Source organism: Pogona vitticeps, chromosome 2, assembly GCF_051106095.1.
Source record: "Pogona vitticeps strain Pit_001003342236 chromosome 2, PviZW2.1, whole genome shotgun sequence".
NCBI classification, from domain to species: Eukaryota; Metazoa; Chordata; class Lepidosauria; order Squamata; family Agamidae; genus Pogona; species Pogona vitticeps.
In genome coordinates this window covers 172,148,652-172,176,409 of record NC_135784.1, presented here as the reverse complement: position 1 = coordinate 172,176,409, position 27,758 = coordinate 172,148,652, and the positions used below count along the sequence as shown (strand labels likewise).

Here is a 27,758-nt window from a genome sequence, read left to right as displayed (position 1 = left end):
ATTTATTGTCATTGTAAGTATATACACATACAACGAAATTCACAGACACCCAGAGACCAGACACATGCACACACATAAAATTCCCCAAACACTCCCCACCCACTAAAAGTCCCCCACTAAAAATACAAACATCTACACCGCAGGCCAAGTAACACAGTCCAACTAATTATTCACTACTGGTGGTCTTTAAGCTCATTATTAATTGCAATTATAGCTCTGGGATAAAAACTATTCCTTCTTAGGCTGTTTTTAATACGCTCCCCCAAATTAGTCTGATACGTGATCCCTTCCATCAGGGAGAACATACTGAGTGGAAATGACATCGGCACACTGGGTCACACGTGATGACATCACCAGACTTTAATAAATACATGTTGCAAGCTATCATGTTACATGATGGCACCACCAATCAGAACACTTGGAAGAGAGGCAGACCCCAGTGGCAACCAACAAGGAAGCTCCTTCCCCCACGCTCCCAAGAAATGTGAAGCATCACCAAAGCGAAAACGAAAACCTAACAAAGCATACCGGATGCTTTGAAATATATTTGCAAACCTGAAACTAGTAGAAGACTAGAGCACACCAAAGTATCACGAAGAGGCACCATTCCTTGGAAAAGTGCAATGAAGAACATTCAACAGCCTCTCTCCTCACATTGCTCCACCACAAAAACATTTCCTAACCTTCAACACATGGAGATCTGTTTTGTTGTCTTGAAAAGACTAGCAGGCTGAGTAGTTTGTTCCCTACTCTATACCCAGATAAAGCAAGAAAGTGTTGTTGGAAATTTCACACTGTGCCCTCTAAAGCCTTGGAAGGAGAGTCCAGGAAGCTTAGTGATTTGCTTATGTGCTGGTGGGATCTTAGCTCAGTGGCAGAACAGGCTCTTTATGTCCAGTCTTTGATTCCCCACTAACATTGCCAGTTCAAAAGATCTTAGAGGCAAAGCTAGAAATGTTATCTGCCTGAAATCCAAACTGTCCATTAGAGTCAACAACAGAAGGCTCTGATGGTCATTAATCACATGGTTCCTCTCAGAGGCATTATTAAGCTTTCCTGACACTCAGTGTGGATCTGTGGATCCCAACGGATCTGTGTCCCTGAAACAGATCGTATAAATAATAGCAATGGTGATAACAATAATAATAACAGGAAAAACATCCAGCATTTAAATAGCTCTTTTCAGTGGACAAACCCACCTTACATGTGTTACAAAAACCCTGTAAAATTAGGCCTATATTATTTGCCCTCCTAGTGCAGATGTGGGAATGAAGCTGAGGCACACAGTCCAAGCAGTATTTGGTTGGCCATACATCTGGCTCATTGCTGACCACATTTTTACCCACAGCCCTACCCCAGTTCTGTCAAGGCAAATCCATATAATCCTCCTCCTCGGTGGTAGAGACCTTTTCTGTTGACCATTCTCCATCGGGTTCTTCGCTGCTTTCATCTGGAGATGAAGCTGCTTTTGGAGAATGGGAATGTTCTGGATAGCCAGGATGGTCTGTTTTATCCTCTCTTGCCTCACCGGTGCAGTGAGAAAACCAGGATTCCGGTCCTGGCATGATAAGATCTGTTGTTTCCTCTGAATGAGATGGAGGTTTGTGGCTCAAGCAGGAAGATGTCTCAGGAGCTACCGCCACTGCTGTAGAGTCTGAAGAGGCATTTGCCATTTTGCTGAGGTCTCCAGAAGGTACTGTGTGTGCCTCATCTTTCATATCCCCTACTTCTGTGAGGCTCCTTTCTTTCAACATCTTTTCCATCACTTCCCATACAACCTTTTCCAGGCATCTCGTAGGAGATAGCACGCCGGTTGCCCCTGAGGGACTTCCTTCTCTGGGTGCAGTGTACAAGCACATCCTGGAAACAGCTTGTTGCAAACGCTGGATTAATGAAAGACTGTTGGGGCTAGAGGAAAGATTCCAGGAATGTAGTGTTTCTGGAAGATTCCAGAACAAGGGTGTAGGTGAAATCTTCTGCACGGGCATCTTAGAGACATACGAATACAGACAGAAGAAAGCATCTGCTGTGACAGCCAGATTCTGGACTTGCTTGAACCGATCTGTGAAAGGAAGGATAGGAAATACCTGAGGAAAATTGTTGACTCAAGGTTGATTCAAATATCCACACCTTCGTGGTCTCAAACCTTCATGATGAGGATTGAAGACATGCCAGAATCCTAGGCCTCATTTGTACACATCCCTTTTAATAAACAACAACTTTATTCAGCAACCAGGCATGTCAAGAAAAATATGGAAGGAAAAGTTCTGCTAAGCAGAAAGCCCTACCTCAATTCCGTATTGGTCAGAAGGAACGTTTCAAACCATCCTACTACACCCTACTTGACTCAAATGCTTGCCATGAGTCAACCTGTCAGGTTAGAAGGCCTGATGCTTGAGCATCTTCCCTAAGGGAAGATGCACCTTTATTGACTTCAGCTGGATAGCTCAGTGACTTACGCATCTGGTTGTGAAGCTAGAGGTTGGAAGTTTGATTCCCCATTGGGCCTCCTGGGAGAAGAGCCAGCCTGAGTGACCCTTGGCAAGCTGCACAGATGCAGGTCACTCTCAGAAGAAGGGAGTATTTTCCAGGTAGGGAATTCACTGTAGAGTATTCTCTACCTGGAAAACCCTGAAAAGGGTCAGCTTAAGTCAAAATTGACTTGATGTCACATAATGTAAACTTACTGAAGTGTTTCAAAATGAAGCATTAAGCATTTAACAAAGTACTATAAAAGTATAGTAATTAAGCTTTTAAAAAAACACAATTAAATGCGCTCAGACAGAAGAAAAGTCCTTCCCAAAAGATCTAAAAAGCAAGCTCATATCGGGAGATCTAGTCCTTCTCATGTCCTGGATCTAAGCTATACGGGGCTTTGTAGATCATAGCCACCATGTTGAACTGCACCTTGAGGTGTAACACTTAGCTGTTATAACAAAGAACTCTAATGGGCTCCAGTTGAATGCAGTGTTCATGTATCACAAAGGCTGTAAGAGGTGATCCTTGCCTTGGAGAGCACATCCCTAAAACAGTCAGTGCCCAGTACTCACTTGCTAACATCAGGCAGGGATCCTCCATCTCTATCCGTCGCACTTGGGCTCTCAGGAAGGCTTGAAAGTCGATGCCCTCAGCTTGGGATGGAACCAAGAAGAACCGAGGTGGAATCCAAGAGGTGTCCTGTGTCTCCTCTTGGATGAAGCCCAAATTGTAGAGGATGGTCTCGGCATCAACTTCACAGAGGTCCAAGACCTCTGAGATACTAATGGAGAGAAATACAGGAATGTGTGGATGCAAGGGGGTCCCAACTCATTATAACACTTTACTTTTATTCAGTTGCTGCTGCTACTGTTACAGGGAACAACTACACACACAATAGTGACATGTAGAGGGAGACTGAAGGTTGACATACTCAGAACACAGTAACAGCACAAACCTGTGACCTACATATTTATAAGTAGACATACACAGTCCCACTGAGTTCACTAAGTTATAATAGGACCCCCATCTCTGTGGGATTTGTATCCACAGTTTCACTTATTAAAAATATTGCAAGGAAAAAAACCCAGAAATGTGGACTTTCGTGATACTCTTCCCAGAACTGGCCACTAGAGGGAGCCAGAGACCATGTTATGTATAGGGTTCACTATCCACTGGTTTTTGGCATCCATGTGGGTGGTGGTGGCTGGAATTATTCTACTTTGAGATACTGTACAGGATTGCCGCCTCAAACTTCATTCCTGCACTAATCTGCCCTTCATCTGTAGCTACACGCTCATTGAGATTGCACACATAGGCTTTTGCTTCTGTCATGGCACTCATTTGGCAATGGAAGAATTTATTGTCTTCTCTTCCCACTCTTGCTTGCTTCAAAGAACCACAGGAAACATACATGGGATTCCCTCCTTACTCTACTTGATCCTGAAAGTTAGTGATTAGCTGAAACGCTTGTGTTAAGCTTAATGGAGGCTGTTGTGACTTGAATGGAGGTTGTCCTGGACCCTGCTTACCTGGAGCTGGTCTTGTTTGTGCTTCCCGAGATGGCACTGTAAGCCATGCTATGGTCCAGGTTGATAGGCTGGGAAGGCCAGCAGGTGCCTTTTTGGAACCTGTCATGGAAAAGTGAACACCGTGAGCTGGTTGTTCTTTGCCCTGACTCTTCATGCTCAGAAGAAAATGCTCTCTAAGGTCAGGGTGGGAAACCTGTGGCTCTTCAGATACTGCTAGATGACATCTCCCATCAGCCTTAGGCAGCACAATCAGTAGTGAAGGATGATGGGAGTTGTGGTTCAACATCTTCTGGAAGGACACACTTTCCCCATCCCTCTAGCAAGTGCAGATCTGCATCAAAGATGGCCTAGGGGCATCAGTTGGCTGGATAGCTCAGTTAGTTAGGTACCTAACTACAAACCTGGAGGTTCAGAGTTTGATTCCCCACTGTGCCTTCCAAGCGTATAGACAGCCTGCGTAGCCTTGAACAAGCCACACAGTCCTGGAGCACCCCCAGAAAAAGGGACTAGTAAACTACTTCTGTGTACTCTATACCTAGAAAATCATGTCTATCTAGATGACTGACAGCATGAAATTATTTATTTAACATGGGAGAACCAAACATTAAACTATATTGTAGAGCAATTAAACTAGTAAAAATAAAGGTGCGGTACTGGAAAGATATACCACTATCAGAGTCTACTCTAAATGCAAATTGAAGGCTTGGAGATCTGATACAGTTTCATAAAAGTGGATTTATAGCAGACAATGTGGTAATAAGTTCTGTATTGTGAGAATGGTGTCAATGGATTTGGCAAGCCATATATTCAAAATTAATTTCAATGGGTTTGAGACAGAATTTTTGCAAAATACTCTTTCATTGGTATATTACATATCATAAATTAACAATTATAAATTTAAAAACATTGTTGGATACATGCTAGAGAGAGAATTCACACCATGCAGATATATTGCATGTATTTAGGTCTTGCTCGAAAAAAAAAGAATTTTGGGGCATGATGTCATTAACTTAATTAATGATATGTGGAGTCAGGGCTTCGTCACACCAAGACTAGTCAGATTTCAGGAGGGTTCCTGAAACTGACGGAGACCACTCCAAACTTGGGGGGAAAGGGCTTTTACTAGGAGAAGTGAAAGTCTGAAGCAAGAGAATCTGACTGAGAAGGGAGGAGGTCCAGGGGATTCCTGGATTTGCCTCTCTCTGGAGTCATATCTGAAAGCAGAAACCAACTGGCCACCATCTTTGGCACAAAGCTGTGAATGATCCAAAGACAGGGAGCAGAAAAGTACAGAAGGATTTTGGAAAATAATCTTGACCAAAACTTAAAGTAAGCAGCTTGTTTTACATATGGAACTTTTGAGGATCTAAACAATGAAGAAAGTGGGTGCAATCTGTCACAGAAAGTGGCTAGATCTATATCTGGCCAGACCGGCAAGCATTCACCCACCCCCGTCATCTGAGGCTTGACAGAAAAAGAGAAAGAGAAGGAAGGAGAAAAGGGAGGGGAGAAAATGACTTTGCTTGAATTGCAGCAATAAAATTTGCTTCCACAAGACAATATAACTAAACTACTGATGGGTTTATATTGGTGAAACAGCCAGAAAGAGTCTTAGGAAACCATTATTAATTATGGAGGCTGGAGAGAGAGAGATTGAACTGTAAACCTTTTCTGCCCCAAAACATAAGCTGCTACTGTGAATATCTACTGTGTTTACTATCTGCTGGAAAGAAGTCCAGACAATACTTTCAACAATGGAACAAGATATTCTCAAGAATATTCAAAACATCATATTTAATGGAATACACCAGATAAAAGCAGAGATGGGTCAGCTATTTCACTGGTTCTTAACCTTGGGTTACTCAGGAGTTTTGGACTGCAACTCCCAGAAGCCTTCACCACCAGCTGTCCTGACTGGGGTTTCTGGGAGTTGCAGTTCAAAAGCATCCGAGTAACAAAGGTTAAGAACCACTGAGCTATTTGAACAAATTAAAGACATAGGGACACAAATGGAATTTATAGTGAACAGGGGGGAAAAACAGAACTGTGACAGGAAATTAGCTTTTTAGAACCACAAACAGAGGCAGACAATTTTATATTAAACCTCCAGGAGAAAAAGATGAAGATATAGCACTGTGGAGAGCCAAACTCTCATCCCCTCTTATGGAAATATCGGCAGTAGAAGTGCAATAAAAGAAGCGGGGCTGTGCCCTGTGGGGAAGAATGAACCACGTTCGATTGAGGGCCAGTGTGGACATTGGCACCAAACCAATCCACAGTCTCCCTGTGATCACAGCATTTGTTTAGAAGCATAAAATAGTCTGTGAAGCAAGCTCCAGCAATGCTGAATCGCTACAATTTAGCTTGCCAGTGTAGTTGCGGCCTCAGTCAGCGTATTATCAGTGGCTGCAAGCAATTTATTTGCAAAGTACACATAAATTTAAGGGGTAGTCGGCTATATTTTTATATGTTGAAATGAAAAAGTAAGAAATTGACATACCCGTTTGCTTTATATGAATTGCTACAGGAAGATGTAATTTTTATAATAATAATATTTTGGCATGGGCGGGGAGAGAAACAGTGGCCTAATAGTTGTTACCTCCTCCTACAGAATCTTGTGAACTGCCATTTTCTGAGGGACCTCTAACAATGGCACTCTTATTCAACTAGACTCTCCAGGATTCCTTGCAGGAGGCATGATGTTTAAATTGATATAAAACCAGAAATTGGAGATGTTTACATACACCAGAGGCATTTACATAGATCAAAATTATTCAAACTAAATTGATTTCACAGGCAAATTAAAATAAATCATCCTCTTGCTGCCCAGTAAAATACCTCGCTCTTTAACTCCAAAAAAAACCCTTCCCCGGAAGAAAAACCTGCACTTCCATGCAGTTGTGTAGTTCCTTTTTAAAACATGCTGACCCAATTCAAACATGGGTTATTCCTAGTTTAACCACACCCTTTTTCTCAGTAGATTTGCCTAGGATTTGACTGTTAGGGTTGTTCTTAAATCTTAAATACTACTTCTAAGTACTTAAGTTTGATTTCTTTTTAAGCATTGCAATTTTAATATGAAATTTTCACACAAGTCTTTTTGAAAACATAATGTACGAATCACTTTTAAATCTCAAAATATTGCTGAACATCAGTCATATGCAAAACTAAGCATCCATCTCGTGCAGCATACCTGGATTCAGATCTGTCTTTGTGCAGCAGCAATGGGGCTGCAAAAACGAAAAAGAAAGACTCTTGTCATTGAGGAATATATTGCACATAAGCCAAGAGCATCGCACTAATAAAAACAACTCCAGTTTGAATGGCGAAGGTCTGATCTGAGAATTGATTTCTTACTTATGCACCTTGAATGTTAATTGAATGCCAATTGTCTAACTTTTTTCTAGGCACTTTGACCTTTATTGACTTTCACTAAGCAATCTTACTGCCACCATAAAGTCTAGAAACATGCTTTCCATCTAGTGGCAACAGTTTGTGAATGCTGAATCCTTTATCCATGACCAAAAGCCACACGTGCACAGAGGGATCCCACAGGAACAAAGTACAGTGGGGTCTTGACTTGAGAACTTAATCCGTATTGGAAGGCGGTTCTCAAGTCAAAAAGTTCTCAAGTCAAATCTGCATTTCCCATAGGAATGCATTGAAAACCATTTGATCCGTATCTGCTCTTTTCCGTCCATAGAAACTAATGGGAAGCTGCTATTCCGCCTTCGACCACTAGAGGGAGATATTTTGTTTCTTTTTTTTTTCTTAGGTCAAGAAAGGTTCAGGGAAGGCAGGGAAAATACAGTCCAGGCAGGACAGGACCAGGCAGTCTGAAGACTGTCTCCCGATCCACTCTCTAAACGCTGGGAGGAGTGAGGAAGCAGACAGGCACCCTTTTCACTGGCCAACAGTTAACTGAAAGTTCAAATTTTGCACTTTCCCTGCCTCCCACGTGGGTTTTTTTTCAGTTCTTAACTCAAATCTAAGTACTTAAGTGAAGTCAATATTTTCCTAAGAGAGCGGTTCTTAAGTCAAAATGTTCTTAACTCAAGCCGTTCTTAAGTCAAGACTCCACTGTACACACAAATCTATCTACACTCAGTAATTGCCAGCTATTGTACTGAAGTTCATTAGTGTGCCACAAGAGAACTACAGGTGTGACAAGAGAAGTAAATTAATGAAATAGTTAAAGGCTCTCTCTCGTGGCCAGAGTATTACTGTTTCTCCACCATGGCACAAAATTTTGTTCTGTGCTGGCCTCTTTCCGGTTGACTTTCCCTGGAACAGGGCAATTCTATTTCATGGGACTGGATTGTCATTTTCAGCTCATATAAAGGAACAGCAGAACTAACTGCAGACTAGGACACATGCTGGGCCTCTGCATGAGTCACTGATAAAGGAATACACCTAAGAGTAACCAAGGCATATACAGACTATACAGATGCTTGTAAAGATGGAAAATGCTGTAATTTGGCTGAACAGCAGGACCTGCTGGACCTGCAGAAAATCTCTAATTCGGTATGTGACATCTCCAGATAGGTCTGGACTGGAACAGCCACTGTTTGAAATGAAACTATGGTAATTCCTTGCACTTCTTCTCTGCTGGTCACTCAGCAAAATTAATTCTCCTGCCGCACATCCACTGAGGTTCCCTGTTAGTGTCCAGCAGCTGTCATCCCTTACCTTCTGCTCCCAAGCTAAGGTCATCTTCAAAGCTGGTTCTGTTGCTACAGGATCCTATGAAACAGAAGCACAGCAGAAACACAGTTAACCCAGGTCTCTCAGAGGGAACAGCTGAATATCTGTTAGGTCAAGTGGATTTCTCTGTGAAGCTTTACTGAAGAGCTGACTCCATGTGATGCTTCACAGACAGAGATGTAGCGCTCTCTCTCTCTCTCTCTCTCTCTCTCTCTCTGTGTGTGTGTGTGTGTGTGTGTGTCAGAGTTGCAAACTGCCCTGCCCCAAAAATTAGTATGAGGTGCTTCTCTGCTTTTAACTGAAATCATGAAGAAAGCTGTTAAGGAGAGGACCTTCTCCACAGCACACTTTCAAAGCCATGTGTACAGCTATGAATAAAAGCATGGGCAGCATGCATGTCTGAAGGAGCAGGTTGGACACTCCTACGGATATATTAGGCAAAGGCACAAGAAAAATAAAAATTAGAGAAGACAAAAACATTGTGGCACCTTAAAGACTAACACCTATTCTGGAGGCGGGGCTAGTCGCAGTGCTGCCAGCAGCTCCTGGAGAAGCTCCCGGGGAAAGCAGGAACCGCCTGGTCTGGGGATCCTTCAGAAGATGAAGGGCGAAAGGGGAGACTACGAGAAGTCTCCCTGAAGTAGTTGGTGAGCAACAAAGGAAGTTGGTCAGCAACCTGGTATTTCTTCCCTCTGAAGAAATCACCTGAGCTCAGATTGGATGCAGGAGCCATCTTGGGCAATTAAGCTGTGAGTAACCCACCCCCTAAAGAAAAAACAAACAGATACTGCATTGAAAACTGACAACAATAAAATATGTTGAAGGCTTTGATTTATGAACAGCCCCATAAAGTGGAAAGAGAAACTAGAGTGCAGAATCTTTGATCAAAAGTAGGGAAGAAGTGGCTGCTTGCTTACCAGTAACTGCTGCCTTAGAAAGCAAAACTAACTTCTAGTTTGCAGGCTGGTCAAGGCCGAACCCTGAGAGACTGAGAGAAAAAACTGATTCTGGAAATAATCCCATAATTTGACATAATACAACTACGGACTGGACAAAACTGTTATCAGTCAGGAAAGAGTGAAAAACATAATATCGTGCTGCCAGATTTCTCAACATATAGACAGAGTGCTGTCAAAATGGTTATGGCTATAAAGTGCTATATTATATACTGGGAGAAGTTAACTCATTCCAAGGGGAGAGAGATATTGTTGCTGAGGGTGGACTGTGGAACTGGGAAAACCAGGACTGGAGTTGTTGATTGGATTTATGGATTAATGGAAAGAACATACGATGGATTATGAGGACACCTACTGGAGGAAAAGCTGAATGACAGCTGCAACACACCTCTTATATTGCCTAAGGAGCAGGTTGGATTACAAATATATCTGGTTTGTAATGTGGAAAGCCTTTTGGGACTCTGGAACATTGCACTGAAGTTGGAACTGTACAAATATTGAGACGGGAAAGCCTGAGATTTTTCCTAGATTTGATTTGATATGTGGAAAGCTGTTTGGGATTCTGGAAAATCGTATGGAGGTTGGAACTGTACAAATATTGAGGTCTGAAAGCCTGTGATTGTTGTTAGCTTGGATTTTCTCTTTGGATTGCATAGGACTCTGGTAATAGAGGTCAAGAGACAAGATAACTCTGCTAGGCTTCTTGAGATAAAGGATAATTGTTGCCACAGTTGTATTTTAAACTGCTGGGCTAAAAGTTGATTTACATATCATAATAACTGTGTAAGAATTGGAGGAAGAACCTGGGGAAGGGTTTTGGTTGTTGGTTAAAACAATAGAAACATCTGAAAGAGCATGTGGTATATTTGAGGGTTGGACATTCTGGTGAATGTATAACTTATACGAAGTCCATTCAGATACAGTAGGAGGAAAAATTGAGATATTGGTACTGAAAAGATTGAAATGGCCTACAAAAAACCAAAGCCACAAACGTCTGGAACCTCTCCTGCCCAGTCTCAAAGTTTGCGAAAACTAGTGTCACAAGCACCAGACAAAGAATGGTAGACTACCATGCAAAATATACTAAAAGCAACATTTCAACAAGTAAATGAGCGTCTCAACCAAATAGCAGATCAGATGAAAGAGATGATGTTAGAGATTTCAGATGCCAAACATCAGATAGCTGAAAACAAAACTAAGACACAAGATCGCAAGGAAAAAGTGAGAGGAACAGATGCTAGAGTAAAACAAACTGAAAAAACATTAGAGGCAGTACAGAAGGATCAAGAACAAAATGATGAGAGATTAATAATGCTAGTGATGGAGAGAGCATCGAAGATGCTTAGATTTCAAAATGTGCCAGAAAAAAGAAGGGGAGGATCTAGAGATTTTAATGAGTAAAGCTTTGGCTGTGGAAATAGGGATGGAAACAACTGACTTCCATCATTATATGGAAGCAACTTTCATGGAGAATTCAGCATATGCAAGAAGAAATAATCTCCCCATAGAAATTCACGTGAGATTTACGAAGAAATCAATTAGAGACAAGGTTTTAAGAGGCTCACAAGATAAACAATTGCTAATAGAAGACATTAATTCCCTGGCAAATGAGGCAGAGAAGGAAGCAATACTCCTCCCTTATATCTTTACTTCAACAAAATCCAATTTCATATAGATGGCTGACACCGGAAGGTTTATTCTTTTGAATTGATACACAGAGATACAATATAACTTCATTGATGAAAGCGCAAGACTTTATGGAAAAAATGAGAAGAAACTGACAAAACAGGGAGAAAGAAAGGAGGGGAAATCAGAAGAAATCAGACCACTCATCACAACCAGAATCAGACATAGAGCCAGAAAAACAGGAAGTAGCTGAGCCAAGACATACCAGAGGCACGATGAGGAAAAAACAAAAAGGTAGTAACCAACAACAAGATGGCTAAAAAACAAATGAAGATCTTTTCAGTCAATATAAATGGCCTGAATTCACCTCAAAAACGGAAAAAGACCATTCTACAACTGCAGAAACAGAAATCTAATGTAATTTGTATACAAGAAACCCATATAAAAAGAGTAGATCAGAAACTGTTGGAATGTTCAAGGTTAGGAAAATTGTTTGCAGCTTTCGACATAAGTAAAAAGAAGAAAGGTATGGCTATGTATATAAAGAAAGAACTGGAACCAAAACTAATTTTTGCCTCAGATAACAAAAGGATATTAATGGTGGAAATCCAAAGAGAATCAACGAAAATGCTAATTATTAATATTTATGTTCCAATTGGAAATCAAGATAATTCCTTTAAACAATTACAACTAGAACTAACAAACAAAGATTATGATCACTATTATGGGTAGGAGATTTTAATGCTGTTTTTGATAAAGAGCTAGACACAAAATCAGATAAAATAACCAAAAACAGAGAGAGGAATGATTTCAAGAAATTTTCTACAATTGGCAGAAGAAGTAAGTATTATAGATGCCTGGAGGATGTGTTACCCAAAGACAAAAAACTATACTTTTTATTCTAACAGAAATAAATCATGGTCAAGAATTGATGCATGTTGGATCTCAACGAGCCTAATGAAAGAATTGGAGCAAATAAATATTGTACCTAACACATTTGCAGACCATAGTCCCATTTCATTACAACTGGGTAGCAAATCAAGAGAATTTAATTGGAAGCTCAATACTTAAACTAAGATGTAACTGTTAAGTTGAAACTTGGAGGGCAATCAAATTGTAGAAAGGTGAAAAGTTGACTTGATATCACATGAACAGATTGGATGACAGTACATTTTCTGTTCTCCTTCTCCCTCTCCCCCCCATATCCCCTTCTACCTTTTGTACTCCTTATCTTATCCCTAGTTGTTAAAAATAAATAATAAATAATAAAAAGACTAACGCCAATGCTGAACTGCTAAATTTTAATGTGAGTTAGTCTTTAACTTGCCACAACATTTTTTGTCTTTTTTTCCATTGTGTTTTTGCCAGATATGCTAGCACAGACTAACAGGGCTACCTCCTCTAAAACTCATACTGAAACAAATGTGTTCATCTTAAAGGTTCCACAACACTCTTGTTTTCTTCTTGTTTTTGCTGAAACATGATTACTTCTATGGAAATTATGAGTTGTGTTGTACGTTCCACAACTCCTCAAAGAGGGAGATCTTGTGACCATTACCAAGGACCAACGATTAAAAAACAAAAAAACCCAAAAACCCAGTCTAATTGCACCCAGCTTGTGTTAATAGGATTCTAGCATTGCAGTCAATACCTGGTGAAATTCCAGAAGTCAACGTGAACTTATGAATAAGAGCCCAACTAAATGGCATGTTTATCTTGTTTTCAACAGAGGTGCTTTCCCAAGTGCCAAAAGGCCTGTCACTGTATGATTTTTCTTACCTATGAATGTTGCATTTGGCATGCTTTATTTTTTTGATGGATGTTCGAAAGGTAAAGACAGGCTTAATTTGCAAGTGTGACTGCCCAGGTCCATATCTCTGAGGAAATCCCATGGTGTGAGGGGAAATGGGTTAATCTAAGAGTTTGGGGAGCCAGGGCAGAGTTGTGAATAGTTCCTTCTTATCTCCCACAATGTTAAGCAGAATAAAGTATATAAAACAGAAGGAACCAAACAAATCTTTTTCACGTGTCTAATTTATACAGGCTGCAGGAATCAACCTTCTGGGTCACAAAAGGATGCTGTCATGGTGCTTCCTCTGGGTCAGAGTTCTTTGGAGGTGCTGTCTACAGAGGCTAAAGGGCAGGGAAATGATGGCTCCCAGGAAGCACTGCAACAGCTTCTTTTGTGTGTATATATATTAACAATGAAAGCAAGATAGAGACAGCCATGTAGCCTTGGACATAGTCTCTAGTCCAGGTGAGCGAAATGTAGATGTCTGTACATATGGTTCCATGGGCTCTCAGAACTCTGCTTGGGGAATTCTGGGAGAATTCTGGGAGACATAGACTTCCACCACCATCATTTGGCCTTGTTCTGTTTAGAGGAACTTAGCAACATTTGCTTGCAGTGTGCGGGCTTGTCCTTGACGGACTGGGGATGCCAAAGCAGGCTGCCTACCTCCCATGCAAAATGTAAGAGTAGAACCCACTTACCACAGGCTGCAGGACCAGAGATGCTCTCAGAGAAGGGATCTGCTGAAGAGCTGAAAGTCAAAATAGAAAGCTCCATCATTAGAGTAAGATGATCTCTACTATTCCACCTTTTCCTGACAGCTGGAAAACTGAAGGCAACCAAGCTCCATATAGCAACCCTAGATAATTTCTACAGTGTGTGAAGAATTTGCTACTACATTTTTCTGAATTTGGTACAGCCCTTTTAAAAGTTGTCTAGAAAGTTGTGTAGAAATAGGAATCACTTACACACCACCCCTGCTGAAATTCCTTTTTCCACATAAGAATTAACAAGCTTTAGGCTTGTTTTCTTTGCCCTTGGGTTTACACTACATCCTGCTTGAAGTGTGAAAATCAATATTTTAAAATGAGCAAAAGAAGTCAACTAAACAGAGAGAAGCACTCTTTATAGAGCAGGGGAAGTTGTCAAACTCAGACACAATTAACATGGCTGAGGGACAGTGTGGGTAATAGTTTTTAAAAAGAATTGCAAGAGTTCATTTCAGAGAGGGAAAAGATTTATACACCATGAGACCTGCACAACACTGGCAAATTGTTTAAGCAAGTAAACAACACCAGTTCACAGCACACAATAAATAAATAAATCCATATCTAGAGAGTTCTGGCATGTCTCATGTGCCCGAAGTTTACAAGCACATCAACCAAAAGTTAATTAGTGAATCAGTTAACTAAATATCTTGCTTAAAAGATGACGTACAAGATACATTTTTAAAAAGACCCAGCTAAAACCCTCAATAAATGAAATACTTAAAACTGTACTAAGTAAACAGACTAGAAATGTACAGGCAATACAGTTTACCATTTAAAATCAATTCAACTTGTTAAAAACAGCACAATAACAACAGCAAAACACCCATAATTAAAAAGTTATGACCATTGACTTGAAGCTTGGTTAATTAAAAAAAAATCTTCATGGGCCACTGGGATATGTAATTTATAAACTGCCCATAGTGTTTCCATTAAAGAGGGTTGTAAAGAGGCAGTATAAAATTTAAATAAATAAGTTCCATTTCCTAGAGAGTAATAGACAGTTTGGGATGCGCCTATCCTTTGATTTTTCACAGCTTTCCAAGAAGTACAGCAAGGGGAGGTTCCAGCCTAGCCTCCCACAGAATGGAGTTCCAGAGCTTGGGAGCAGCCACTGAGGAAGTCCTTTTGGTTGTCCTCACCAAAGATGCCTGTGAAAATGATGGAACACAGAGAAAAGCCTCTGGGGAGGTTCACATAGGGAGATACGGTTCTTCAGACCATGTAGACCCAAGGCATTTAGGACATTATCACTCACCACAAATCTATGCCTATCAACAGTGCTGCTAGCATGGGGATTTCTGTTCTCACTGTAAGTCTCTCCACTCCAGTCAATAGGATGGCCACAGTATACCCTCTTCTACTCACTACTATTCACACTTATTGAAACACAGCCCTGACAATTGCTTTGTGTTTGGGTGAGAAGTGGTTGACTGATGGAAAAAGGAGTCAACTTCTGGGATTTTCCCTTGCTTGATGTCCCTTTGTGAAGGGTAGTGAGCCCAAGAGGGTATCCTGTAGATCATCTTGACTGCTGCCATTATCGTTGTCAACATTCAGGCTACCCTTTGTAACGTAAATATTGACATCCTTTTTTCCTGATGGCAATGCAGATACCATATTTTGCAGTGATATCAAGTCATTCCTTGGCTTTTTGAACCATGGGTACAGACGTACAATATCCCACATTCATAAATAAGAGGGGGGGTTGTTGTTGTTTTGAAGAACTTAATCCTGCTTCAATCGGACAGGGAAGAAAGGTTCTACAGTGCACTACTTTCACTGTGGAGTAACATCTTCACACCTTGGAACAATGTGTGGATGAAAACGACTTAAAGCCAGACTTTTCTGCCCAATTCTAGTTCCCCACCTCCACCTCCTTGAGTAGTGCTGCTTGTGTTTAACATCTCACCTGATGAAGGGGAAATGTTCCCGAAAGCATGTATATTTTGGCATGTACTAGTCTATTTATACAATTTTGTCTGCCTGCAAAGGAACCTCCTCAAAATGGAGCTGGTTTCTGCTTTGAATTAAGCAATTACTCCCTCTTGTGGAATGTCTATGGAGATGCCTAGCATGAATATTGAGACAGTTTCATGTATAGCATTCCAAAATCCTAGATATAATAGCTTCAAGACCTATTTCCCTGGAAAGCATCTAACATTTAGATCCTACAAATACTCTCTTTCCCCCCAGTAGTTAATATAAATGCTATCTCTCATCTTCTGTATTTCATGTCAATAGAGACTGCAATGTTGTCCCAGGGAATTCAGTGGGACTTGCATCCAAATAAATATGTATAAAATTGCTCTGATATTTTGTCATCAAAAACATTGAGAGATTGTAATGTTCACTCCAGCAAGAATACAAGCACAAGCAGAGTAACTTTAACTGGGTACGGTGACAGAGAGAGAGGGTGACAGAGAAAGAGGGTGACAGAGAGAGAGAGAGAGAGAGAGAGAGAAATGGGGGCAAATGTTGAGACTTCAAACCATTTTCAGTGACCAAGCAAGCTGATAGATTGCATGAGATATTGTTTTAAAAAAGTAACTTTTCAGTACTCTAGAATTAAGCTCCAGACTGGCACAGTACACGGACCAACTCCTCATGACTTCTTGGGGAACAAAACAGCCTTAGACTCAAGTCCATTTCTGACTCCCCTGGAATGACTCAAGTTGAGATGAACAACTGGCAGAAATGCTGCCAATGCTAGACATACCCTGCAGAGTTTTCCACAGATCCTAACTGCAAATATTTACTATGTCTTCAAATGCTCTGGATTACTGAAATTAGATCCTGCAACTCAACTTCATAAAAGAATGTTAAGTCAGAGGAGGAAGTATGTTCTCATTTCACTCCGGGGCAATTTGAGATGGTACTCTCATGGTGGGATCCAGTCCAGTCAGAATGCAAATCCCATGTCATTTTTCTGTGCCATAAAGTCACTTCCAACTTATGGTGACCCTGTGAATTAATAACTTCCAAAAGGTCCTGTCATTAGAAGCCCTGCCCAGGTCTCACAAACTCAAGACCACACTTTCCTTCATTCAAGCAATCTCTCTCATGTTTGGTCTTTGTATTTTCCTGCTGCTTTCGACTTTTTCCAGCACTCTTGTTTGTTTCAGTGAGCTGTCTTCTCACAACATGCCCAAACTATGCTTTCTTCAGTTTCATTATTTTCGTTTCGAGACAGGGTCCAGGCTCGATTTGATCTAGAACCCTTTAGTAGAGCTCTCTTCCAATTCAACTTTTCAAATGATTAAGTTCCCCCCCCCCCCCGTCAGCATTCTTTACTGTCCCACTTTCATAGTATGGATGATCTAGCCTTTCATCTCCAGTAAGATAAGCTTACTCTTTGGGATGTATTTTATGGCTGCCCTTCCAAGTTTCAATATTCCTCTGAGTTCTTGTTGCATACTCCAAAAGTCATTCAAATGTATTGCATCTGGACCAGTGGTTCCCAACCTTGGGTCCCCAGATGTTCTTGAACTACAACTCTCAGAAATCCTGGGTAGCACAGCTAATGTTGAAGACTTTTGGGAGTTTTAGTCCAAGAACATCTGGGGACCCAAAGTTGGGAAGCAATGATCTAGAGCAGTGGTGTCGAACTGTGGCCCTCCAGATGTTCTTGGACTTCAACTCCCAGAAGCCTTCACCACCACTTCTGCTGGCCAGGATTTCTGGGAGTTGAAGGCCAAGAACATCTGGAGGGCCACAGTTCGACACCGCTGATCTAGAGTGTGAATGTAACAAGTTACAGCAACATCACCTTTCACCTATTACTCTTCTGGGTAAGGAGGACATAATGATTCTTATTTTTCCAGACAAAATGACTGGTAATGTGTATCATCTTTATACAGTACATTGTCTCAGGGCATTTGGGGATTCTTTTTTTAAAATTCCCCTCTATTTTTAATGTTTATTTCTTTTAAATAGTACTGTAATTATAAGAAAGAAACCAAAGAAGAAACATTTGCTAAAGCATCACTTTGAAAATTTACCAGTAACAGAAGCACCTTTATTATAAACAGCAGCAACAGCAAGAACACGCTGAGCTCCATTATCCTCTTGCCACTGTTCTCTCTTTATGTTATTGAAACAATTGTGATGTTGGAAACAAGCCATTCTTTTGGAACTTCCTCTCTTAACGCATTGCCAAAGCAGCACTGGCCAAGGAACATAGGTCTTCATTTATTTCATTCTCAGAGGTAAGAATGAAAATTCTCTCTTTTTCCCCCTCCTCCTTCTCTCTGGGTTAAATTATGAGACTTCTTGTCCATATTTTTTATTTTTATTTTTTTTTTAAATTCAGGGCTTTGTGTGGGGGAAATCACCAAAGTGGATTTATGTACACTCCCCCCCCCCAAAAAAAAACCCAACTGGTGGCATTTTGTACAAATATTTGTTTCTTTGCAAAGAATGCAAGAGGTTTTAAACAGAAAACTCTCTTTTTCCCTGACGCCACCACAGATGAAAAAAACACTTGTTCCTGTTTTTTTCCTGCTGAGCAGGAGTGAAAATCTCCTGCCTCTGTTTTCATCCAGGTATCCCAGTGTGACAATTTTCCATTGAGGGTGGCAGAATTTTGAGTTCTATGCTTATTCATTCATCCATTACACAGAGAGAGAGAGAGAGAGAGAGAGAGGAGAGAGAGGATGTGATATGCTGCTGTCTGTTTTTGTATCGCTGGTGACACTCATATGATGTATAGTTTCCCTACATTACCATAAACTTTTCTCTGGCAAACTATCCTTGGCTCTGATAATTTTTGCAGGACATACAAGAGCCTGAGAATTGGGTGTTCCAATGTTTTAAAAATAGTGTAGCATTTCAACTTTTAATTAATGAGATGTTCTGTCAGTATCTGACTGGGAATATCTGCACCAAAGATTTCAGTCTGTTTCTAAATGGACCGTTGTGCCACATTTTCCAGCGCGAACCTACCAAAGCTTTCATTTCAGCCTCAGAAGCATTTCTCCAGGTCCTTCCATCACATGGAGTAGGAACAGTAGCAAGTGGAGTTATAAGTGTTCTACTTTTAATTATTTACTATTTATTTATTCAATTTCTATACCACCCATCTGACTGATTATCAGACAACAGTGATAATAACAAAAAAATAAACATAATTAAAAGTGAGTTAAAATTTAAATTGACATTACATTTAAAAACAGGTGGCAAATAAAAATGATGAGCTGATAACTCTCAACAGCTACTTTTAGCACATAAGGTTTGTCACTTCCTTATTTTCTTTCCAGCACCAAGTGAAAAACCTTTTTATTTGCTTAAATATGTAATTTTTAAAATTTAATCTCTCTGTCTCTCCCACCCCTCACCCTATGTGTATATCTAACACAAGTTTAATTTTGTTCTGCCATGTGTATGCATGTATGTCTTAAATATTATTATTATTGTTTGATTTGCAAGGTTTTCTGAAAGGTTCATCCACTTTACAATTTTTCTAAATCAATAGAGATGGCATATGACCTTTTGTCCCTTGATACAAAACTCTTAGCTGTGTCCTCATTCTCACATACATACAATACTTGCTAGTCATGACTTTTTAGTGGGATGGGGAGGTATTGACTAGGTATGTGCACTTTGGGGGATGAAAGTGCCAAACCAGAACAAATCAGGGGCTAACTGTGGGGCAGAGTAGGGATCCGCTGTTCACTTCTAAGGCAGAGCAACAACAGATCATTCATATCACATTCAGCATTCATTGGGTTAAAAAATGGGCAGCACCTTGAACTGAGGAAGAGGAAATTGACAGTAATATAGCAGACTAAGTTGCTGATCCCAGAGGAGAAGGTAAGTGACATCTGAACCCACCAAGGAAGCCCAAGCTCTCCCTTAGACCAGTGGTTCTTAACGTGGGCGATAATGCCTCCCAGGGGGCAATTTCATTTTTCAGGGGGGCGGTAGAACGAAAAGGGGTGGCGTGGGGGCGCTGGAGCAGAAGGGGGGTGGTAGGGGGGTGCTGGAGCAAACCAAACCTGTGAAGATGGCTGCAGCCTTTTTACAATGTGCATGAATATATATTTTCCTCCAATCTTAATTTAGTTTCAAAGTTTTCGTCTTGAAATTTTTAGTTCCTGCATTGCAGTTTGTTTTTATGCCCTTTTTATATTTCTTTTTTGTGTCTTAAAATTCGCTTGCAACTAAATCATTAAATGTTACTTTTGGGGGGCATTTCATTTTCTTGGAATTGAATTTTGTTTTCATGGGTCATTGGATTTAAGTGTCTTAAATAAATAAATAAATAAATAAATAAATAAATAAATAAATAAATAAATAAATAAATAAATAAATAAATAAATAAATAAATAAATAAATAAATAAATAGATATCATCACCGCGTGGAGGGGGGGCGATGATAACTTCCTCAAAGGCTCAAGGGGGCGTTTCTTTCAAAAAGGTTAAGAACCATTGCCTTAGACCACTGATGTGCTAAGGAATGTTCAGGCTGATAAAGAGTGGTCTCACTCTATACCTATCATTTTTGTACCATGAAACATTCATTCTCTGCTCTCTGACTCAGCTCAGTTTCTTGAACTTTGCTGAAATATTGGCTGAAATCCAGTGCTCAAGGGACAACAAGGTCCATTGAATCAGTGAGGATTTGATGATTTAACTCTTCCATCAGTTCCACTGATTAATGAGTCTACGCTAGCGGCACCCTGCAAGTAGATTTTACCATTATTACACCATTAGGATTGGTGGTGTACATGACTGTGGCATGATGATGGTTGCATAATTGTTCAGTGAATAGGTCACACAGTTAGGGTTTTACAATATGTCTTTCCTCTATCCTGCCTAAGTATAGAGTCATTCACAATTGTCATCTATTTGTTGCAGATAACAGAGCTTCACAATAGCTCAGCGAGACGGGAGAGTTTTGTGATCAACTGCAGATCAACTCCTCTGTGTTTAGGCATGAAAAGATTTTCCTTTCACATGTGTGTGGCTGGGTGGTCATAAAAAAAAAAACATAGTGGTGAGTTTTTCAGGTAGGGGCTTTTCACCCCACTATGCTAGACATCCCTCAGAGAGTCCCTGGTCCACATAAACATTAAAGGGAAAATCCCCCCATGGTGACTTTTCGGTAACAAATAGCTGATCGCCATTTGACCTAATGAGTCTGCCTTGTAAATGGAACTTAAATACATATCTGTTATGGTCCATCACTATCTATAGGTCCATATTATCTGTCTCATATTTTGATTTGTTCCTTGCTTAGAGGCTGATCCCATTACTAAAAAAAAAACCCCCACAAACCCTCTATTTGACTCAGTTTTCGTGTGGTTTAGATCAATTTAAATTTAGGTGAATATACAATGATGCATGTGCAAGCCTGGATTAATTGACAGGGAATCTGGGTTTTTGGAGAGGCAGGAATGTTTTTTTTACTCCTCTGCAAGAGACCCATTTATATTAATGTGGAAGGGGAATTGATTCATTGAAACTAATTCTTCCCATATGATCACCTCTGCATTAAATTTTAAGTAGTCCTCCCACTGGCTGACTCTCACTTGCCCCTGTTATTTTTTTTAAAAAATCCGCTATCTGAGAAAGTGCTATACCAGATAGCAATTTCTTTTTAAGAAAAATGAGTATGTAATAAACTTCAGCCAGATGGGCACTTGCCTTCTCTCTGCAGCAGTTCTCTTGGTTCTGGGTTTCACCATCACCTCCTGGCTCATTGCCTCCAAAGTGGCCCAGCTGTGAAAGGCAGAGGCAAGGTGGTGGCAGCAGTGGCAGAGGCAACAGTGATCCTCCAAACAGCGGCAGCAGCGGTGGCAGCAGCTGCCGCTGCACTTTCTATGGATGTGTGGCAGGGCTCCGTCGTACCAAGAGCCAGCTGCAACCAGAGGAGCCAGTGGGGGATAGAACAGGAGCAGCAACTGCTGCCGCTGCTGCCACCACCCAAGTGCATGACTGGTCGGTGCCGACTCTACCCATCAGAGCTGCTGGGAAAAGCACTACTGCCCGTAAAGCACTAAGTGCTGGCTCCTTTTTTAAAACAAATGAACAAATGGATGAGCAGTTGTCCCAGGAGGCACGTACAGCAATTCTAAGACCACATGACTACCATATGACTATAAATTAATTTTGTAAACACTGCAGCATATTATGAGATATTGTCAATGTAACCAGGCCCTAACTCAACCATAATACTCAACTGGAAAATTGCTTTTTGCCACTCTATATTCGAATACACTGATAGAAGCAAATTGCTCTCTTCCTCTTCCTTTTTTTAAAAAAAAAAAAAATTCACTCCAGTCCTTTTTCAGTGAATTGCACACTAGGCATAAGCTACTAGGAATCAAAGCTGCCTGGAGCTTGGTTCAGATATGAGTATGTTTAACTAGAGCCATCTCTAGTTAAACAGTACATAAGGAAATTTCCTGTTTCTCATTATCTCAAGTACAATGCTTCTCCACAGAGAAGTTCAAAATTAGTCTGACAATATTCAACAATGCAAATATTAGTGCACCTTGGAAAAAGAAACTAATTGCACTGTTACAAGATGGGAGATATTCTATTCAGCACTGGTTAGGCCTCACCTTGAGTATTGTGTCCAGTTCTGGACACCACACTTCAAGAAGGATGCTAACAAATTGGAACAAGTTCAGAGGAGGGCAACAAGGATGATCAGGGAGCAGGAAGCCAAGCCTTATGAGAAAAGGCTGAACGAACTGGGCATGTTTAACCTTGAGAAAAGAAGACTGAGGGGTGATGTGATAGCACTTTTCAAATATTTGAAAGGCTGTCATACAGAGGAGGGGCAGGATCTGTTCTCCATCATCCCAGAGTGCAGGGCATGCAACAATGGGCTCAAGTTAAAGGAAGCCAGATATCGGGTGAATATCAGGAAAAACGTCCTGTTAGAACAATACAACAGTGGAACCAGTTACCTTTGGAGTTGGTGAGTGCTCCAATACTGGAGGTCTTCAAGAAAAACTTAGATAATCACCTGGCACATATGCTTTGATTGTATTCCTGCATTGAGCAGGGGGTTTAATTTGATGGCCTTATAGGCCCCTTCCAACTTCACTTTTCTATGATTCTATATAAACTAAGCCTCTCATTCGTGCTTATGTAAGGCTTGTATAGCTTCCCAGGGATAATTGCAGCTAATTGATGAGGTGCTGGCTCATGTCTCAGTCAATTGTCTTGTCATGTGCCTGACTACACAACCAAAATATGACCCAACACCTCATCAATTAGTTGCAAATCTTACACAAAAAACAGCAGGATTCCAGCCAATGTCGTAATGTCCATTTTATCAGTTGAGCAGTTTTAGGAGTGCCATAAATACCCAGATTAGTCTACACTAACACACCATGCCTACATGATTCATGACTTCCACCAAATGGACTCACCTGCATTCTGCCAGCCAGCTTTCAATCTTATCAGATGAGGTCTCTGTTTGGAACCAAAAAAAAGAGACCATTTTAATTTCAGCCTTCTTTTGAGGGTTTATCCTATACTACCGTGAAAGACTCAGAGAGGTGACTGGGCTGATCTGCCTTTCCTATGAGAGCGCCCTGGAGAAAAGTATGTCACATGACCAGTGACCAGTCTTGTGATGGCAGCCCTTTGCCTCAGAATTCCTGAGAAAGCTGAGGAACTTTTTTTTCTGGGAAAAGAAAATGGCAGTTGCCAGGAAATCCTTGCTGAGATGATACATGCTGGTGCCTCCACCAGAGGTGACAGATTTGTACACCTATGATGGTATTTGCAAGAAAAATAACAGGTTGAACATGAATATGAGGTAAAAGAAGGAATGCAATTTTTTTTAAAATGAAAAGCAGCAGCAGCAGCAGCAGCAACAACAACAACAACAACAATAGGAACAGCATATGTACTATGCCCATATTTAACAGATACTTAAATTTTTGGTTCAAACTTGTATCTGTTATGTAATACCAGTCAATATTTTTATGATCTTGATTGACTCTATTTGGTATTTTTTGTAATATTAAAAATAATCTACCATAAAGTCAGTTCTGACTTGATGGCAGCCAAATACTTAAATCACTGCGCTATCCAGCCTGCTCTACAATATTCAATACACAACAATAATATACGGAAAGAAGTTAAGTTTTCAATGGAACAAGGAGAGCAGAATACCAAATGTACACTTGAAATGATGTTTGCCCAGTTTTCAATAAGCAGAAAAACAGTTCTTTAATTTATTAGAATGGTAGCTAATGCATCAACCTGCTTGCTGCTAAGCAGCTGCATCATTGAGACGTAAAGATGCAATCTTCAAGGAAGATGTGGGAGATATTGGGAGGAAATGCTAAATCCTTCCTCTGCCTGTTGCCAGCCACTTATATGTCCTTCCTTCCAGCAGCTTTTCCTCAGTCTGAAATGTTCATATGTATGTTTTCTGTGTTGTAGGGGCGGGTAGACAAGGGAGGGAGATTGTGGGAGAGCGGTGTAGGGAAGGGTTGAGCATCCGTTACCCTAAACTGCTGCTTCTCCTGGATGAATTACTCCAAGGCTCTCACTTCCCATTGACCTAAAGGCTAAATTACACAGGATGTTTGGCTGAGCTCAACTTGCTTTTTCTTTTCTGGTAGGGGTAAGAGCTATATTGGAACCGTAGGATGGAAGGAAGGGGTCTTCCATCCATGGCTTTGATGGAACTTGAACCGTCTTTTCCCACCCTCCACCGCTCGTTTTCTTTACAATGGTAAGAAATTCCCATGAGCACCAATGGGGGCTTTCTTCTCATTGCACACAGCACCCATGAGGTGAGGGCATGATTCCCATCAGGCAAGGCAGAAGAGATAAAGACCCTTTCTCTACACACCAAGCCTCCAATCCTGTTAACCTTTTGCCAGCCAGCTGTGAAAGAGGAGGCGACAATGTGGGACCAAACTGTGTGACAACCATCACGTTTCTAACCCTGACAGAGGAACAGCAACTCTTTACACGGCAGAGAAGAGGTTTTGATTTACCACTTCTCTGTCTTCAAAGACGAGCCAGAAAAGTCTCCATATGCAGAAGCATGAAGGGTGCCGGCCTGGCTTTGTTCATTCATTTGCAGGAATGGATACCAGCCAATTTAAGAGCAGTAGATGAACTGGACTCCTTCTTTGGACCCCTTTTCTCCTCACTCAGCAGATGAGGCATCATTTGCCCCTTATACGAGTGATTGTGGATTTTTTTAGAATAGCAAAGCCCAGCCTCTTGCACAAAGCAAAGCAAAGGTTTATAGGCTGAAAACACAGTGTGAGCTGCCGGCATGCGAAATGCTCTGTGCGGGCATGAGAAGCAGTGAACAGAAAGAGGACACTGAACCCTTTTCCATCCACTGGTCTCTCCTCCAACTCTCCCCCATTTGGGATTCTCCTAGGCTTTGGCTGAACAATTGATAAAAAGCACCTAGAGAGGAGGAGTGGCAGGGGGAAAGAAATGAATGGGGAAAGGACCACCACCACCACCATACCAAAGGAAGAAAACCAATATCTGGGCAAGTGATGCTGACCTTTTGCCTGGTCCCTTTTTTCCTCCTTCCCTCAGTAGCCTTTATCTATTAGGCTCCGAGCAGACTGAGGCATTTTGCTACCTGAGGTAGAATACCAGGTGGTGCCTTCTCAGTTTCCACATCCATAAGTGCAGAGGACAGGGAGTTGAAACCTGCCTCAATACTGGGGAAGTGATACTCTCCTCCTTCACAAATGAAGCCCAGCAGGCTAACCTGGCCAGGCCAAGCCAGGCGCTTCCCTGCTCTACCTGAAGCAATTGCCTTCACTGAAGGGGGAAAAGCAGACAGAGAAACCGTTTGGACAGGACTGCCCAGGACAAGGATGCAACGGCCCCTTCTTCAAGGTGGACTTTCTGCTTGAAGTAACACCCGGGCTTCTCCGTAGTGCAGTCTTTATTCATTGGTTGGATGGTGTGATACAAGTGTTATTTCACACACAACAAAATCCCCCCTCTGCCCATTTACGCACAGTTGCAATACAGAAAGAGGAAGAGAGATAATATGAGAGAGAGAGAGAGAGAGAGAGAGAGGCAAGTGAGCAGAGGAGAAAGCAAAACAAACTAAGAGAAACTACGGGTAGCCGACTGCGTGGAGAAGGCACATAGCACAGTGACAGAGCCAAAAGTTAGGAAATCTCCATTTGCAGGGTACATCATCCAATTTCCTCCACCCAACATGGCCACTAGCTGTGCTGGAATGGGGGAGTCTGGCAGTTGTAGTCCAATACAAGTAACTTTTGTCTAGTTTGGGGACAGCATATCGCTTGCATGCCTAGTTCCATATCAGAGATCTTGGTTAGCAAAGGCTAAGTCAAGGATGGGGAGCAGGTGACCCTCCGGGCAGTGCTAGAAATTGCCCTACTGTTGTTAAAAAAAAAAAAAAAAGATGGGCATCCTTTAGCATGCTTTTCAGACTACAGGATAGGGACAATTGTAACTATATTGCTAACTTTTTATTTGGGGAGTTTTTTGGACTTTTGCTCCAACTAATTACTTCTGTAACATAACAGTGTGGGGATATACATTACGACACATATTAATAAGGCTGTGGGGGAAGTAAAAAAAATCCATGTTTACATGCAGATGCCCCACCTTGGAAGAGACCATTCTCCAAGAATGGAAGCTGCAGATCACACACCTCCTGTGCTCCAGAAGGGGACCCCTCTGCTTTGGCAGTTGTGCTGTGATGTGTACAGCCCTGCTTGGCCCAAGCATGCCTCCGCTCCCAGGAGGCCTGGTTCAGCCATGAGTTCTCATTGTCCATTGCTAAGGAGAACCTAGTGAGAAAGAGAGAATGGAAAAAAAATACATTGTGGAGCTGAGATCTCAGGACTTTTTCTGATTTGGTCCCTTGGGAATATTATAGATCAGTCCTCTAAGTATATGGAGCACAATCTCCCACACCGAAAATCAAAACTGGAGACACACCTCACTTGCCACTTAGGAAGGAAACTTTGTGGTTGCTGGTCAACTATCCTCTCTTAGGGCCACTGAAAAAGGCAACTAATGGAACCTAAGAGTTAGAAGATCACACTGGAGGTTGATTCTGATCTGTCAAATGATCCCTCTGGGTGGACCACCAAGGCTTCTAACTCCTAATTGTCTATCAAGATCAACAGCTAAAAAGCTTCCTTGCCACACACACACATTAAGGAGTTGAAAAAGAGTATCAGAGAAGGGGGGAATCTGGAGCAGATTTTTTAATGGAACTTATGGAAGGTCTTGGATCTGATACCAAATCCCTGGGAAGCAGCTAGTTTTTTCATTTTTAGCACATGTTCACTCACTACCGGGATCACTACGTTGCACTAGGTTCTTTTTAGTGGATCTCAGCATTCTAGCGAAAGCAAACAAACCTGGTCCTACTACCCTGAAAACTGTCCACCCTGGACCCCCAAACCCATCCTATTTGACCTCACCTTTCATGTTTTCTTCTCATATTTCCAGCTGTTATGACTCCAGACCCGCTCTGCACAGCTCCTGCCTCCTTGTGCTATCAAATTTAAGGGGCCCCATCCCAGTTCGCAAAGCCAGTGTTTCGGTAAACAACAGCAGGCCATGCTTTGACTCATCAGGGACCCTTACTTACCCAACTCTCTGCAGAGCGCCGAGGGTCCTAGGAAGACCTGCTTGCAGAGATGGCATCTCTTTCCGAAAAGGACCTGTTCATCTTGCCAATCCAGCATGGCACTAACGATCGCCTCTGTTCCTATCTGCGTCAGCAGAGAACAGAGGAAGCTGATCTGTTTTCAAGAGGAAACATTCGTATTCATCTGTGCTTTTTTTTTTTCCTTTTCCTTTTCTTGTCAAACCTCAAACCGGTGGCCCACATCCGGTGCTCATCTGCCCCAGGGAGAGAAAGCTTAATGAGCTGTTGAGCAATGGCAGTCGAGGAGAGACCCTG

At 41.4% G+C, this 27,758-nt stretch overlaps 1 protein-coding gene across 1 annotated transcript; it reads right to left on the bottom strand.

The window, feature by feature from the left end:
• Positions 1–342: 342 nt before the first annotated feature.
• TESPA1 (thymocyte expressed, positive selection associated 1) lies at positions 343–27,758 on the bottom strand. Its single transcript, XM_020778978.3, has 9 exons — positions 27,444–27,758; positions 26,447–26,631; positions 23,239–23,281; positions 13,787–13,836; positions 8,697–8,750; positions 7,201–7,237; positions 4,008–4,106; positions 3,051–3,259; positions 343–2,062 (listed from the first exon to the last, which is right to left on the bottom strand). Exons 1-9 carry the CDS (start codon positions 27,497–27,499, stop codon positions 1,365–1,367), a joined length of 1,431 nt encoding a protein of 476 aa, XP_020634637.3. The 5' UTR covers positions 27,500–27,758; the 3' UTR covers positions 343–1,364.